This window comes from Sinocyclocheilus anshuiensis, unplaced genomic scaffold (genome assembly GCF_001515605.1).
Source record: "Sinocyclocheilus anshuiensis isolate Anshui unplaced genomic scaffold, SAMN03320099.WGS_v1.1 scaffold1024, whole genome shotgun sequence".
NCBI classification, from domain to species: Eukaryota; Metazoa; Chordata; class Actinopteri; order Cypriniformes; family Cyprinidae; genus Sinocyclocheilus; species Sinocyclocheilus anshuiensis.
In genome coordinates, this window is record NW_015552843.1 from 1,634,572 (window position 1) to 1,651,905 (window position 17,334).

The 17,334-nt window shown below is 38.8% G+C and overlaps 2 protein-coding genes and 2 non-coding genes across 5 annotated transcripts; 2 read left to right on the forward strand and 2 right to left on the reverse strand.

Moving 5' to 3' along the window:
• Positions 1-293: 293 nt before the first annotated feature.
• On the forward strand, positions 294-6,183 carry LOC107667996 (TBC1 domain family member 25-like). The gene is made up of 7 exons (XM_016459727.1): positions 294-338; positions 594-703; positions 817-971; positions 1,380-1,504; positions 1,880-2,068; positions 3,091-3,366; positions 3,445-6,183. The coding sequence occupies exons 1-7, from the start codon at positions 294-296 to the stop codon at positions 5,155-5,157; spliced, it is 2,613 nt and encodes an 870-aa protein (XP_016315213.1). The 3' UTR covers positions 5,158-6,183.
• A 1,844-nt stretch (positions 6,184-8,027) lies between these two features.
• trnaf-gaa (transfer RNA phenylalanine (anticodon GAA)) lies at positions 8,028-8,100 on the reverse strand. Its single transcript has one exon. It is a non-coding gene; the product is annotated as a tRNA-Phe (tRNA).
• Positions 8,101-8,758: 658 nt separating this feature from the next.
• On the forward strand, positions 8,759-8,831 carry trnar-acg (transfer RNA arginine (anticodon ACG)). The gene has a single exon. It is a non-coding gene; the product is annotated as a tRNA-Arg (tRNA).
• A 96-nt stretch (positions 8,832-8,927) lies between these two features.
• LOC107668058 (properdin-like) lies at positions 8,928-13,085 on the reverse strand. Of its 2 annotated transcripts, XM_016459816.1 has the most exons (11): positions 13,020-13,085; positions 12,712-12,794; positions 12,251-12,395; positions 11,313-11,479; positions 11,058-11,228; positions 10,790-10,984; positions 10,532-10,705; positions 10,249-10,440; positions 9,485-9,596; positions 9,232-9,340; positions 8,928-9,136 (listed from the first exon to the last, which is right to left on the reverse strand). In XM_016459816.1, the coding sequence occupies exons 2-11, from the start codon at positions 12,764-12,766 to the stop codon at positions 9,128-9,130; spliced, it is 1,329 nt and encodes a 442-aa protein (XP_016315302.1). In that variant the 5' UTR covers positions 12,767-12,794; positions 13,020-13,085; the 3' UTR covers positions 8,928-9,127. The 2 variants fall into 2 exon arrangements, with proteins under 2 accessions (XP_016315302.1, XP_016315303.1); XM_016459817.1 differs by lacking the exon at positions 9,485-9,596.
• Between the last annotated feature and the right edge of the window lie 4,249 nt (positions 13,086-17,334).

The following is a 17,334-nucleotide window of genomic DNA, read 5'->3' on the forward strand; positions in this document are numbered from 1 at the left end:
AATTAAAATATAAAAGTAAAATAATTCAAAATATGAATAAATGCTATGATAGTAAATAAGAAATACTGAAATAACAAGTAAACCACATTTTGGCAAGGGAGGAAAAAAAAAACTGGAGACGCACCTACACATGAGTGAATATTTCGGAACAATTTGAATTATTCCTTGAATAAGTTTCATATCTAGATTTGTCCCAGCACTCAAGAGTCAGTATCAAATGGCACCTGAAGTTACAATTTTGGAATAATTAAAGAATTTAGGTTCAGTGTGAACCTTGACAGATGTGCTGCAATATGGTCTGCTTGGGACAGATGACCTTGTCGTGCTGTGTTTTGCAGGTGTTTTAGCACGTGTTAGTAAAGTTCAAATTCAAAGCAATCTGTACAGCCAGAGTCAGTTTCCCATGGTTGGTTGCAACATTGATAGAGACTCAACGGGCAGTAAATCCACCTGAATAAATAATGTCACCTGATTAGGTGATTTGCCTTTCAGGACCTTGAGATAATTAACAACGCAGGGTTATGTAAAATAGGCGGTGTTACCCATTTTCTTTGTTTTTCTAAAATTGTACCTTTTAAAATCTCTGTTTGCAGAAGTGTGAAGGAGTGTTACCGGTGGAGTTCCGCTCCTTTGCTGTTGATCCTCAAATAACCTCACTGGAGGTGCTGCAGCATATCCTGATACGAGCATTTGAGCTGAATGGGTGAGTGTGAAATTGCAAAATGTATTTGTTTTGTGCTAATTGTCATTTAGATCTATAAAAAAAAATACAGTGGTAACAATTTTTCTTTGTCGTTTTTCTTTGGTTCCCTGTAGGAAACGCAACTTTGGGATAAGTTACCTGTCCCGTGACCATGGAGGTGTGGAGGTCTACGTGTCTCTGCTGTCCGACTGGGATTTAGATGCAGCGTTTGTCAGTGCGGCAAAGCCTTTCCTCCAGCTCAAGATGGACATCAAACCATCAGAGGACAGTGAGTGAACTCCACATCCTTCTATTTGGACAGTATTAAATGTCTGTCAAACTCAGTAGATTCTGAAAATCTTTGACTGCTCTGCCTCCCTTATGATTTCTCCAGTTTAGTCATTCACTACCCACAAATCAATAATCGATCAATCAATAAATAAAAAACTGTGTAATTATAAGTTGTTTTTTGGTAGTTGCTGTTCATTTCAAATGAGTGTGTGTTGTCCTGAGAATATGCATATTTTTTCCACTATGTTTGTTGTTTTGTAGAGTCTACATATTGTATATATTGGTTACAATAATTATTTTAACATTCTGCATTTACCTGTAAATAAAACTAATCCAGTCTCGAATGCTTTTTTAAAAAAAATATTATCATTATTCTTTAATTATTTCCCACCATATTCTTCCTAAGGTCCTGTTTTGGAGGATTGGGACATAATCAGCCCTAAGGATGTGATTGGCTCAGACCAGTTGCAGGGAGAGAAGAGGTCGTTGGCTTCTGCCGCACTTCCTTTCACACAGTCACTGCTGTCCCAGGTTACTCATGATGTTCTTCACCCTATCAGCCAGCTGTTTTACCAGCTAGTGTCTGCTGCAGTCAGTCAGATTCACAATCTACTGCCTTGATACTGTAATTAATGGCAATTACCCTCAAACAGTTTAAGTCATTAGATATTTCAGGAGTCCTTGAAGCCCTCTTGTAAGAAGCAGCTTTGTGCTGCTTTTGTGCTTACAAACTGATATATTAATTCTCACTGATAGCTAACTAATCATGGGCCAGATATCTTATGTGATAGGAATGTTTCTTTCCACCTGTCTTCCACCTAATACCATAGATTTTTGCTAGAAGTCTATATAAATAGTGAACATTTTTATGTCTATTTCTCACTTTGTAACTACCTTCACATTTAGGTGGGTCGCACTCTATCACGTGTGCAGCAGGCCTTGAGTTGGTCCTATGGGGAGGAGGTGAAACCATTCAAGCCTCCTTTAAGTGATGCTGAGTTCCACAGTTACCTGAACAGCCAAGGTCAACTGACCCGACCAGAGGAACTTAGACTTCGTATATATCATGGTGGAGTTGATCCATCCTTACGCAAGGTAACCAGACTGACTTGGCATTTTTTTAAAGGGGCCAAGAAGTGCCTTTGTTTTTTATTTTTTACTGTTCTCTGAGTTGCACTTATAATGTTATCAAGATTTTTTACCTCAGAAATATCATAATTTAGAAGTAATAGGCTATTTTCTGTCCTGTTTTGACCCCCCTTATCAGAACGCTCTAGGCGTGGCAGATTGTAGACTCAGAAATAAAAGCCTACTGGTACGATTGGCTAACAGTTGTGTATGATTGACAGTGTACATCCTTTATAGATGGAGGCTTTTGTGATTTAGGTTAAAAACGCATGAATACTCAGCACACATCAAACGATCTGTAATAACAGACAAAGCTAGAGTGACCACGTAACACTTTGCAAATGTGGTTTGCAACAAAATTGAAAAAAAAAAAAAAAAATGTTTTGCAACATTACTGTCGGATCCAATATAGTCGGCACATCATCGTCTTTCAATCTTTCTGAAAATCCTGTGTCAAACTGTGTCTTGTTTGTAAACGAATCCACATAAAGTGGCACATTCCACAATTTACCGTTTTGGCAGATTGGCTTCAATATAAGCTGATTTTAGACTTATGAGAAAGTTTTGAATTCTGAAACTTACAGGATGTTTTTATAGCACAATGACCTCGTAAATATCAAAAGATCAAGGGAATTTTGATTTCTCAGTTCATGACCCCTTTTAACTAATCTACCACTAGAGGATATTATCTTATTACTTTCTGTATATACATTTTGTTTTAGCTCTGAATACAAATTATTATAGTTAATGTTTTTTTTTTATTTAATTAAAAGCTAATAAAACACTCAATCATTTGTATTCAGGGCTGGAAAAATATTCTATATAATTTATTACCATACTTCAAATTATGGATTATTTTATATCATATGTGCATAAAATAATAAAGTGCACATTTAAAAAAAAAAAAAAGCTTTTTAAAGAGTCTGATGTGGCAGGCAGTCCTCTTTTTAGCTGAATTTTTCTCTTTCATCTCTGTATTTTTGTGACAGGTTGTTTGGCGATACCTCCTTAATGTGTACCCAGATGGTCTGACAGGACAAGAGAGAATGGACTACATGAAGAGAAAGACAAGAGAGTACGACCAGCTGAAGAGCGAATGGACAGAACGGGTCAGCGCAGAGGACCTGGAGTTCATCAGGGGAAACGTTCTGAAAGATGTTCTTCGAACAGACCGAGCACATCCTTACTACGCAGGCTCAGAGGACAGCCCACATCTCACTGCCTTGACAGACCTCCTCACCACCTTTGCTATTACACACCCACAGGTAAACACGCAGTAATACCCTTCGATAACACTAGGATGTGCCTTTACCTAAATAAACGGTCCTTGTTTGCATTCACAGGTGTCTTATTGCCAAGGCATGAGTGACATTGCCTCGCCAATCCTCGCCGTCATGGACAACGAAGCTCATGCCTTTATCTGCTTCTGTGGCATTATGAAACGTCTTGAGGGCAACTTCCGCCCTGACGGACAACTTATGTCCATTAAGTTCCAGCATCTCAAGTTGCTTCTGCAGTACTCAGACCCTGAGTTTTATGCCTACCTAGTCTCAAAAGGTGCAGACGATCTGTTTTTCTGTTACCGCTGGCTGCTTTTGGAGCTGAAGCGTGAATTCGCTTTTGATGATGCCCTGAGAATGCTGGAGGTCACCTGGAGCTCCTTGCCGCCTGATCCACCTGAGACAGAGGTGGAGCTTCTGGGTCCAGCGCTTGAGGCAGATCAGTCCAATGGCTCGCAGAATCTCCATCAGAATGTGGACATGGAGGAGATGGAAGAGAAGCAGACGGAAAGGCAGAGGAGACGTCACATGCTAAGACCGTCCCGAGAAGAGGCAGATGGGGGACGTAACTTCATCATAGAGGAGGAGAAGGGGCCTCGGAAGGAAGGTGAAGGAGAGTACGGTGTAGATGACATGGTCAAGAATGATGTCACAGCTCCAACTCCCTCATTTGAGAAGCAGGCAAGTTTTGGGGAATTCAAGTACTATAGTGGCCGAAACGAGGACAGCTTTGAGATGAATGAAAACGATTGCTCTGATCCTATGTTATCTCCAGTACAGTTTCAGTCTGCACACGCCACGTTGCCATTCTCGGTCCGTCAGTCCACAGAGGAAAGCGAGGATGACCCTGGAGAGCAGGAACCTCTTATCGGTAATCATACACCGTCTTCTCCAGGGCAAAGAGACTCTCCCAATGGTCAAGCAGCTTCCCCAGCATCATCTCTTCCTTCTGGTCTACCAAATTGGAAGAGTAGCTCAAATCATTCACCAGAAGCATCTAATTCTCCATCCAGCTGGAGAACGGCGTCTCCCGATGCCCTTTCAAAATGCACATCCTCTTCCTCTAGTGGAGACAAAGCCGTGTCTCCTGATAAACCTCCTGGGGGGTTCATGTCCTCACCAGCTGTAATAAATGAAACTGGGGCTCAATCCCCATCAGTGGTCCAAGGGAAATCTTTACTGGCGTCTCCATCACAGGGTTACAATCGTTCGCTTCTCTCTTCGCCTGTTTTATCCTTTGGCAAGTCGCCGTCTTTGCCCAAAGCGTTCTCCAGCAATCTTCCCTCGCCATGCAGACCCACCGGGTCTGGCGTAACCTCTCCAAACACAAACAAACCAGAAGGAGGCAGAATTAAACCCTGCTCGCTTCCTCCTCCTCAAGAGTTTGGGAAAGGGAATCCCTTCATGCTTTTCCTTTGCCTGTCTATCCTTCTGGAACATCGTGACCACATTGTTAAAAACAGCCTGGATTACAATGAGCTGGCCATGCACTTTGACCGCCTGGTCCGTCGCCACAACCTTGGGCGTATTCTACAGCGAGCTAAAGCCCTCTTTGCAGACTACCTGCAGAGTGAGGTATGGGACTCGGAGGAAGGGGATGAAGTCAGCTTGGACTCCCCAACCACAGCGGCAACATCCCCCCAGACACCCACAACTAGACCTCCTTTCCTCAATGTACAGCCCTCTCAGGGTACCTTCCCGAATTCAACCTATAATCTGGCCAATACCATTCCCTCTCCAACAACTCCTATTGCCCTCTCTCCATCTGATTCCTGATTTTGTGCAGTAGTAGATTATCTCCAGAAACCAGCTCCGGACCACAAACGGACCCAGAAGCAAGTTTTACTGTACCTTGCCGAGTCACAGCATACCTTTGTGCTTTACACATGCTTAAGAAGACTTGTATTGTTTTATGTTAACAGCCAAAGCTTAGTGACTTTCTCATGTCTCCTTTTCGCTGTCCAACAAGTCAAGCCCCTTTCATTGTACTGTATCTTTTTTTTAATTGCACTTTATTGATTGTCCTTTGAAAGGGCAGGCCAGTTTGTGTCTCATTTCACTTTGTAAATAACACTTTTAAAAGGCACATTATGGACACGTAAAAACCCGTTATAGTAACCTAACTTATCTAAAACAAAGCAACAAGATTATACTGTTATTTATTTCTCTGTGTGCAAACTTTATTTTGGCAAAAAGGGTGTCACCAGCATCCTCTTGAGGTTATCGTGGCTCTGTTGTTGTAGGGAGGAGAATGTTTACTCAAGTAAAGCTTTTGAGACGCTCTCTGAATGTATTCATGAATTTGTTTGACATTGCCAGCAGCAAAGGTGTATTTGTTATTCTGATACTTGTCATTTGTGCTTTATGAGAACCTTAAGCCTTGACTTTTGTTTGTACGAAACATTTGACCAGAGATGAAGGTGCTGATGCATTATCCAGTATCCCATCAATGTGAAAACACCTGTTGTAGAATAGGTAACATTCGGCCCCAATCTTGAAGTGATCTCTGAACTACCAGTAGAAATCTTCTCTAGTGTACAACAACTATTTGACCTGTCACCTGTAGCTCTACATGCAGTGGATGTTTTGGTAAAGCAGCACTCAACATGGAGAATGGCTGGTCATTTGGTTTCACTTATCCTCACCTTTGTTGGAGAAGTGCCTCGTTTCACTGAATTAGGCATTTTTGTCTCTCTTTTTTCTGTGTAAATATAATTTCATTGCTTTCATCCTTCTTCCACCAAAGGTTTGTCTGTTCATTCGTTGCCATAACTACTTTATCATCAAGAGGCAAAAATCAAGGATCCCTGCTGTTAAAAAAAAAAAATCTGGGTATTACAAAAGTGTTTAATGCCTTCAGCAGAATGCATTTCATAGGAAACCTTAGACTCATTCTTTATGTCTTAATACCAAGTGTTCTTTTTTCTAAGTGCTAAAATTCTAAACCTGCACATGGACTAAAAAATTATTTTCCTGGAAAGTGGAACAGTGATGATGAGTCCTTGTACTTACTTGTATGTTTCTTTCTCTGATTTTGGTTTGGTTCTCTATGACAGTATTTTACTCATACCCATGGAGAGACTTGCTAGATTGAATGCTTGCAATACCTCTATGTGTACAATAAATTCACTGAATATTAATTGATCAGTGACCTTTCTTTAGACACAAAGAGTTAATGCAATCCCTGCTGGAATTGCATCTTAATCTGTGTGTGCTTTTTTTTTTTTTTTTTTGGATCATGGTAGCTGGTTTCTAGCTGGTCTAAGGTGGTAGATCATCTTGGGCCAGCAACAAACCTGCAACTGGCTTGTCGAGCTGGTTTTTAGAGTATGATAGCTGGTCACTCGGCTAACGACCAGCTACCATGGTCCAAAACACTGCAGTTCAATGTGGAAGTGATTACCAAGAGAAAGCTTTCGTATTTAAAATTATTTTTGTTACCGATTAATTTATTATTATGTTTGTTGCTTCTTCCTGTAACACCATAGGCCGTTTGAGCTTTGTTGAAAGAAATGTGTAAATTTCCAAAATATTTTGTTTGAAATGGTCGGCAAAATGTTAAGTCTTGGAAGCATTGTTGGTTTGATAAAATAACTTATTTCATGTATCTTTGGCTATTGGATAAGTGTAAAAGCAATATTCTTGGCACACAGCTTTTATGTCATTTTATTGTTTTGTATGTTTAACACTGTTTCAGTGTTTCTAATGTAATTGTGTGACCTAAGCATATTTTATTAGAAGTGTGATTTCCAGCTTCAGTTATTGTGCAAAAGTTTCAATCAGGGCAATGCAGTAGTTGTCTACTGGCTTGCAGGATTCTACTGGGATGGTCATGAGATATAACCACTACGGAAACGTGCGTCGCCAAAATAAGGGCGGTGTTTATAATTTATACACCTATGACATCTGTACTTGTTAGAAATAGAGTCTGATTGACAGACGATCTAACCAATCATAACGCCGAATCTGCCATTTTTGTCCGACAAACAAACCAGACCGTCACCGGACTGGGAAATAGATTGACTTTGAAATTGAAAAATGGTGTGTATTGATGTCTTTCCGCGGTTGAAACAAGAAACCTTTCTGATGTTCATTCATGTTTATTTCATGCTGTAACTAGTAAAGAGGAAGAGATGATCGGTTCAAGTACCGCTTTAATTGAGGCGCTTCAGCGATCTTTCACGACACATTAAAGAGCCATAAAACGGTATGTATTGTTTGAATTTCTTAAAAAAATGACAACATTTGAGAGAGGAGGCTTTGTTTCATACCAAAAGTCTTGTTTGTCAGCACGTTGTCAGTTTCCTCTTTGCTCCGCGATGTATTTTTCACTGAATGAAAACATGATGTAGGCTATAGCATGAGAGCCGTGACTTGTCGGACATGGCAACAGTAACGTTAAGGGGCGGGCCTTTGAGAAGGGTTTAAGTTATGGCATGTTTAAATTATTATTTTTTTAACTCAAAATCAACAACCATCATCTTAAACTCAAAGAAAACTGTTTAATATTTCCTGTTTCTTTCACAAAATAATGAACACATGCATTCTGTTCTCGCCATTCATGTTATTAAGGCACAGGTTTCCTTCTTGAGACGTTTGGAGGTTCTATGGCGTAGTCCATTAAACATAATTGGTTTGGATCAAAATGCCGAAACCCGGGATCGAACCAGGGATCTTTAGATCTTCAGTCTAACGCTCTCCCAACTGAGCTATTTCGGCAGACGATGAGTATGTGTAGATTTCGTCTGCACATAAAGTTGTCCTTTATATGTGTCTTTTATGTATATGTATATGGCAGTAGTATACAGATGTAAAATAATACCGTCACGGTCATGTATTCAGTTAAGTAGACATAAATATGCGATGCTTTCGGTTTGTGATCATAATGATGTCTCTGCCAACCAATTTAATTAAATGAAAACATACCCAGTTTTTATGGGATAGTCTTCCAGAAAAGAAAGGATTGTCTTTCGAACGTCTATAGTCAATTTAATTTCAAGTTAAAAGTACTTTATTGAGTACTTTATTGACTCGACTGTTTACATGCAATATTGCCAAACCATTACACACAAAACAAGTCGCTGTGTCTCATTTCGAAGACTGCTGCGCCCTCCTGTGGTCGGCATACTTCATCGAGGATGTGTCACTTCAGAAACGTAACCGTTATAAAATTGGTTGTTATTTGTCTTGGGACATAAATAATAGTAATTTTTTTATTTATTTTTTTGGAATGTAATCGTTACCTTTCTGAAATGAGGCAGCCTTAATTAAGTTGCGGCCATAAAATGCGACCACAGGAGGATGAAGCAGTCTTCGAAATGAGGAAGCTGGTACAGTCATACTACATAGAGTCACGTGGTCCATCAATGTACTCGTTGGGCCAGTGGCGCAATGGATAACGCGTCTGACTACGGATCAGAAGATTCTAGGTTCGACTCCTGGCTGGCTCGCATCTTTTCTTCTTTAAAATAGCCAATAATAGCGTTTGTGTCTAATTATCACATTTACTACATCACGAAGCATAACTTTAACATTTTATTGTGGCAGCAAAGCAGTTTACAAAGATGTGCATCAATCAACAATCAATCCAATCCATATCACAAAGGCTAATAAAGCAAGTATTTTTCTGTTAGTAGCACATTTCATAAGAGAACAGCTTGGCATGTTGAGGTCCTTCCAGCTGCTGGTGAGGTTACTGTGTAAGGCAGCTGGTACTCTTGTCTTCAACAGCTACTCTGGAGACTGCTCATTCATTCTGGAAAACAGTAAGAATATGTTGTTAAAATTAAAATGTATTCACTTTAATTAACAAACAATAATATACATAAGCTCTGAACATAAAATTACAACCTCATCCTTGCACTCAGGAACATTTGTGCATTGTCTTCTCTCTATTTGTGGTTCCAAACCCTCACAGTTAACATATGGATCCCCTGCAAAAATACTGCGGTCTTGGGAACTATAGGAGATAAAGAAAACCAAAGAAAACTGATTGTTAAACAACGCACAACCTACAGTATGAATGTAATGAAATTGCACACCTATGATTTATTATAGACAATGTCTTATTTCAGTTAGTAGCATGAGATGTTTTTTCTCCTACCGGTATTTAGAGATGTCAGCAACACACTTTCTTTCTCTTGTTTGTTCAGAGTATCGCCCACAGTAAGGTTTGCAGTAACTCCACTCACTCCACTCTGACAAGACGCCCTTCACTGTACACAGTCAGAGAGTTATTTGTTACTTTATACCTCCAATACCTTACACCTGCGATGCTTTGGAAAATCCTAATTTTGTCTGGAACTAGGAAAAACCATCCTCTAATATCATAATTCACAATATGTAGAGATTATACAATTTGTTTGAAGTGCACTAATCTTAAACACTCACTTTACAAAATGTGACACAATTTGATGCTAAACAATAAAAATGATCATGCTTTGTATTTATGTAGCTTATGCTGCGTGGCTGCACCTGAATATGCCTACTTCAATACTATTTATAGTATGCAAAAAACAGTACGGCAAAAGAGTATGTCCAAATTCACAGTATGCAAAAAACGGTAGGCAAAAAGTACCTGAATGACCTACTACCTCTCTTGAGATTCTGAAGTAGGCATCCAATGGACACTTTACTGTCCCATGAAACCACAGAAGAGGATTTGTGAATGGCAGTGAAGGCTGGTAGGTCACGTGACAGTGACAACATTGCAGAGGTAGTATGTCCTAATTTAATTCATACTACCCGTATTCATTCTATACAGAGCATACATTTTTTAATGTCATAAAAGTGAGCTTTAAACTAAATCTATTGCCTACTAGACGGAATGCCATTTTGGACACAGCTATGATTTTTCTTTGCACTCACTGTCACAGTCGCTAATGTCATAGCAGTTGCCATGTTGAACAATCTCTCCTTCACAGACGCTTTCATTGTGTTTTCTATCAACACAGTCCCTCTCTCTCCTTCGGATTCCCTCCCTGGTATTGCATTTAATTTTTCTAGTGGAAGGAGGTCTACATGGACTCCACTCACTCCATTCGGTCCACATCCCATTTACTGACACAAAAAAATACAGAGAGAAAAATGTTAAACGTTAAACAATCTATTCTTTTTTGTCTGTTTAGATAAATCGTGTCACTCTACTTACCCGGACAGGGGACAGCAATGACGCAGACACCAGTTTTTTGCTCTTCACCTCGGCACTGTCTTCCACCATATGCGGGTTTAGGAGAATCACACATCCGTCTTTGAGTCTGCTGGCCCACTCCACACGTCACAGAGCAGGGTGTGGAACCTGTCCAAGCGCCCCAGTTTCCATCAACTGTGGAGCAGAGATATAAAGCTTTGGTTTCTAAAAACCTCTTGTATGTTTGGCTGTTTTCTAGAAGACAACATTGTATATTACCTAGGCAGAAAGGTCGTCCGCTGCAAGGACGGCCGTCTGTGTCGGAGCCTTCACAGTCATTGCCACGTGGAACCACAGATGGAGGAGGGTTGGTGCATGTCCTTGTACGAAGCTCTTTTTCAGGTTTGCGTCCTTCATAAAGACAAGTAACTGGACAGGGACCCCAATTTCCCCAACTGGACCACCCGCCATGAGCTAGACATCAAATGAGAATATGTTTTTAATTTTCAGTATCTTTAGTAAGTAAAAAAGAGAGAAAACTACTTACTCGGACAGATTATTTCAGTGGAGCAATTGGTGGTTTCTTCCTCTGCACCGCTACAGGAGCCCCCACATTGTGGAATGGGTTTAGAGCATGTTCTTCGTCTCTTTCTCATTCCATTGCCACATGTGACTGAACATAGCTGCCATTCCCCCCACTCTGACCAGCCACCTTCAACTGGACAATATATATACAGAAACATGAGAAAGGACATGGAAACCTTTATGTTGAAATGTAACAATTGCTTAATGTTCTTTCTACCTGGACAGCAATCTTTTTTCACACATGGTTTAGTTTGAACTTTTCCTAGTTTTTCAGGGTCTGCGCAATCACCAATTCCATAACAAGACCTTCGCCTTTGGCTGACTCCCTCTGTACAACTCACCGAGCACTCGCCCCAGCGAGTCCATTCAGACCACACCGGCCACCTGGAGGTCAACAATCAACATACAAGACATTTTTAAGGGATATGCTGTGTGCATCATTTGATGTCATTCATTTCAGTTCAGCTGATTCAGCAGCCGGAAGAGTTACATTATCTGAAAGGTAAAATGGTGATTGGTGAAAATCTCCAATGTATTTTCTTTTCATAAAAAATGCAATACTACTTATAAAGGTTTCCACAAAAAAAAGACCATTAACATTGCATTATTTTAAAGTTGCGATGTAATGGAAGTAACGACAGATCGTCTCTGCCATATTGTGACATGCATCAAAATGTAACGGATTATAGAAAAAGTTAAAATACATCAGTTGATGATTGGATTTTGAGATGTGGGCGTTGCACTCAAAAATTAATACAAACTTGCAGACGGTTGAGATGGTGTGGGATTTCAGTGGACTAAATGATTGAAGTCAGCAAAAAGAAGTCTGTCATTTTCATTTTCACTAAAAGATTATGACATTTTATTTAAAAAGAAAAAAGAAACTTGCATAGATGAATGAATTTTCAAGACCTATAACATGCATTTACCAATAACAGATTAATTTTCATTTCATGCTGATTTATTTAAAGTGAAAATGTCTGCATGTTATAAGCTTTAAAGAAAACGTAAACTTTATTAAGAAATAGTAAATAGGAAGTAGTTCTCCCATTTTAAAATTACCATCTGTTTTTTCAATCTAATAAACAGCAATGAAGCTCAATGTGACATTTATCTGTTTTTGGACATTATAAACATCACATCATTGAAACTCACCCACAGGACCTACAAACGCCATCTGCTTCTTTGTAGCCATAGTTGGTGTTCAAGCAACAGTCATCTTTTTTAACTTGACCCAAAAGACCACTACATTTCCCAGTGGACAGGGTAAATGATGAAAAACAGTCCACCATCTGTGAAACTTCAGAAACACACCGAATTAATTAAAGAATTAAATATTTATTACACGTTTTGCCTGGTATTATTGCCATGGCACAGATGATCAGGATGCATTAATATTAAAAACATTTATTTTTTGCACGATTCAGTTGTTTAAGAGATTTACTAACTAATTATAATATACAAAAACATAATTTACCAAAAAAAAAAAAAAAAAGATCATTTGAAAGTCGGTACAAAAAGTATTTGAAAAAAAGTCAGTCAGCCATTAATATTTTTGCTTAATATTTATGTAGATATGACTGAATATTTATATGTAATCACAAAACATTTCCAACCTGATTGCTGGACATAAATCCCAAGGAGCACAATCTCCCACAAGATCAGATTCATGGCTGAATCAGTGTGACAGAAATGCTTTCTGAAAGTAGAAGGACTTGTAAATAAAATAACTGCAAGTAAACACTGTAAAATTATGACTAGTCAAACAGTATACAAAAACAAACTGCAAACAAATGTGGGTGTGGGTTATTGAGTAATACAAGTTAATTGATAAATTGATCATACAAATTAAAGGTTCAAATTCTAATGTATTAAGTTAATACATTACGAATTCAATATTTTAACCAAAGATTTAACCACTTACCTTACACACTTCCCTTTATTGTGACAGTTTAAGAGAGGAGTGGTTTTGTTTCACCCTGCCTAGCTGCCTCAAAAGTGACTTACAACAAATTTTGAGAGATGGTTATGAAAACAGGAATTATTCATTGTGAAACAGGTTAACCAGCTTCCCTTATTCGAAAATGATTTCGCAGATGCATCAGCATTACTTGCTGGTTTGTAAAAGAATAAAATAGCTTCAGTTCCACCCCTTCAGCAGTTCAGGGGTGCCTTTCTCTATTGGTAACAGTGTTGCCAGACGTACGATAATTATCGTATTTCTACTATAATTTTTGACCTCTACGATGTACGATCAGTAATGAAAAAAAATCCCATAATGTACGATAATTTCATTATCAAATGATAGTAGTTGTAGTCATAGGGCTTCTATATTCATACACGAAATCGACTCATTACAGACACTCTAAATGAGCTCATGCACGCCTCAGAGTGAGTTAAGAATGCAGGAGGGTGCCCTGCTTTAAAGCCAACGAGCACTGTTGCGGTCCATGACGGCAAGAACCCCCTCAACATCTGGCAACACGCAGGCTTCCGATGACAGCGGCTCAGATGTGGAGTTAACAGCTAAAGTCTGTCTACACTGGACGCGACAAAGCGAGTGTTAAAAATCATTTTAATACGCCATAAATAGAACGAGGCATCAGTTTACTGTCGGGGATGTGACGTGTCGTGTCGCATCCAGTGCAAATAGTATTTTGTCGCACTGCTCGCGTCCAATGTAAACACGGTACGCCTAGTTATCTATTGTGGTAATTTGCAGGTCATGTCAAAAATTTGTTGGTTTAGATAAATAGCTGTATTCTGTACGTTTGACTCGTGTACGATAATGTTCTTCCAAATACAATAATTTTGAGCTTCTGCTGCGATACTTGGACATTTCCAATCTGGCAACACTGATTGGTAACGACGGAACTTGCGACCGTTTGCTTTTGGGAAAAACACCCCTGCGCAGTTGTTGAGCAGTCACGTAAGGTCAAAGCGTATCTCTTTGCTAAATTCTTTAAAGTGTCCTAACCTACCAACAAGCATATAACATTATTTCAAATAAAAGCTGCATAATAGCCTCCATTAAATCATTTTTGCATGCAAAATAAACTTACCCGATCCATGCAAGATTTTTTTCAGGGGTGTTTTAGGACAGAAAGAACCGTCTCAACGCAAGACCTCCGCAGAACATTTTTTCTCATTTACATTTGGTTGTTATAGGGTAAATAGCAAACTAGTATCAAAGTTCACGAGAAATTAACATTAAAAATCATTGTTATGTCAAATCTTTAGACTGTTATACTTGGGCCTGAAATATTTTCCACTCTGATATTTATTTATTTATGCATGTAAGTTATGTATTTATGTTTGTTCGCACGGACGTGTAACGGTTTTAACATGATTACTGCCAAATGTTCATAGGCCTCACGTCCGTTTTCTCACCAAGTGTCAGTGACTTTTGTATGTAGGCCCTATGTTCGTGTTTTTTTTTTACAGTTAAGCAATATCAGAGGAAGAAGAGGGCTGTTTCACCGAACATGAGATTGCAAATTTGAAATGTATTTATTTTATACAGTTCAGAAAGAAGTTGTTAATATTAAGTGACTTACATTTTAGACACAGTAGCCTGTTGTGTGTTTTGCTCTATATCTCCAACGAAAATAGTTCAAAAGCAAGTAAGCAGAAGCGTTGCGCATCTCCGAGCAGCACAGATGTTCGATTCCTCATTGATGACTAATTTAATAACGACTACTGGAGGTTTTAGTTTTATATATAAACTATATAACTACAGTTAAACATAATTTATTTTCCCAACATAATTTTTTTTAAATATTAATATTTTTTATATTTAATATTTTAATACATGTTAAAATTGTTATATTTAAAACATTCATTTTATAACATTATTTATGCAATTATAATTGTTTTAAGAGCATTCATGCCACCCTTGATCGGCATTAAACAGTCTGTGTAAATAAATCTGATGCCACTTAAGATGTTTATTCGAAATATCTTAAATGGCAGCTTGCATTGTCATGTTTGCAGTGCCATGGGTTGGGCACTGACAACACAGCACAGCCAAAAAAGGAAAAAGACTGCTACATGAAATGAGAGCTTTGAGGTTTTTCGAGCTGCATATTGCACAGCCATTTTTTTTTATGTATGGCGCAATCACATTAAGGTTCTTAGCGGTTATGCACTATATAAGTATGGTCATGTGGAATCTGAAAGCACCACAGATTTCTGCTGGATTGTACGCCTGTGACTCACAAACTACACATCATGATACATGCATGATATTGTGTGAAATATTTGAGCTAATTTTATTATGCTTTATGTTACAATAGGTGCCAATAACATATTTCACATGTTATCAAAACAGCATTGCAAGCTACGGAACATGTTACCCGTTTCTGATGCAGAAAAGCTAGTTCATGCATGCATGACCTCAAGACTGGACTATTGTGCTGGACTAATAGACAACACTGCTAGGTTGTTGTCCTGCATCTTGAAGGAACAAGCTACAGGTAGTCCAAAATGCAGCTGCCGAGTCCTTACCAGGTCAAAGAAAAGTATCAAGAAAAATATGATCATATTACCTCAATCTTACAGTCTCTGCACTTGCTATAGGTATACCTATTAAATTCTATATCAGATAGGCCTACAAAACATTACTACTTACTTATAAGGCCCTAAATGGTTTAACTCCTGTGTACCTAACTAGTCTATCATGCTACAATCCATCAGGTCGCAAAACTTGGGACTTTTGGTAGTACCTAGGATAGCAAAGTCCACTTAAAGGAGGTAGAGCTTTTTCGCATTTGGCTCCCAAACTCTGGAATAGCCTTCCTGATAACGTTCGGGGTTCAGACACTCTCTCTGTTTAAATCTAGATTAAAGACACATTTAATTAGCCAAGCATTCACATAATGTATCTCACAACCTTGTACTTGTTGTATCTGATCAAATGCACATTGGCATTCTTTTGTTTGGGTTGAACAGCAGGTACGCTAATTGTTCTCTGTTTGCTTCTCTTTTTCTGCTAAGGGATTGGCATCCCGAGGTAACTAGGAACTAGGCTACACAACCTTCGGTCTGGATCCAACCCTTGCAGAGATCTGAGATGACCGAACACCTGAGAAGAGATGATCCCAACCCCTCAGATGATGCCAACCCTGAACCAACATACAAAACTACCAGATTTTGCTATAAGTTTGATCGCAACATATAATCATTGTGTTCACTGTCTGTTTGAATACATGTCATTAACTAACTGCACGATTTTTACTGTACATTTCTGCCATATGGACATCACTTTGACATAGTCACCACTGATAAGCTACTCCCAAATATATAGTAACTTGAATTTTCTGTAAAGCTGCTTTGCAACAATTTGTATCGTGAAAAGCGCTATACAAATAAACATGAATTGAATTGAAGTGCATGCTTAAATCCATTTAGTCCCACAAAGCATTTTATGTGGGTGTGGCATATGGCCAACATCTGTATTTATTGTCAATGTTTCATGTTCATTAATTGCTCTGTAGTCTTATTATTTACTAAAAATCCTTTAGCCTACAAACAATAGAAAGTGCAGCGCTCTTGACACCATATAAGGAAAGACGTGCACATAAACTTGTCCTCAAATGCTTTGTAATCCATATTCAAGATGAGATTTGAGAGCTAAAACACAAGCCAAGATCACAAATGAACGACTTGTTCGACCTATTCAATATCTATCACTCCTGTTTGTTTCGTTGTATGGACAGAGCAGGAATTCAGCTAAATAGGCTTGTTTGAGATGAGCAAAATCTGCGCAGAACCTATCACCGGTGATCACCGCGAGATGCATGCCGGTTAGTGTCCGAAAAGTGGAAAGGAAAAGTGTCCGAGTTACGTCGGACTTGCACTGATGTCATGCTGACGTGTGCCAAAAAACTCTCGCGACGGCGAGGCAGCTGTGTCGGATTATGCAGTCGAGCGCAGTTGCTCTCCACCGACTGCGCTGATCAAAAGCATGATGGGAAACGACTGACTGACGACACAGCTTGATGCTCATTGGTTCAGATAACCGTGATGCTGCGTTCTCATCTACATTTTTTTTTGTTTTTTATCTGATTTCATGGATTATGTATTTAAATTATGCATGAATATTCCCAAACACGATGAAACACTGTGAGATATGTGATTGTTGTCATATTTCTATAAAAATCTAAAATACATGTTTGTATTAAAGTAAAAATGGATGATAAATACGCCTTTCGTATGGAAATAAATAGCAAGCACTTTGA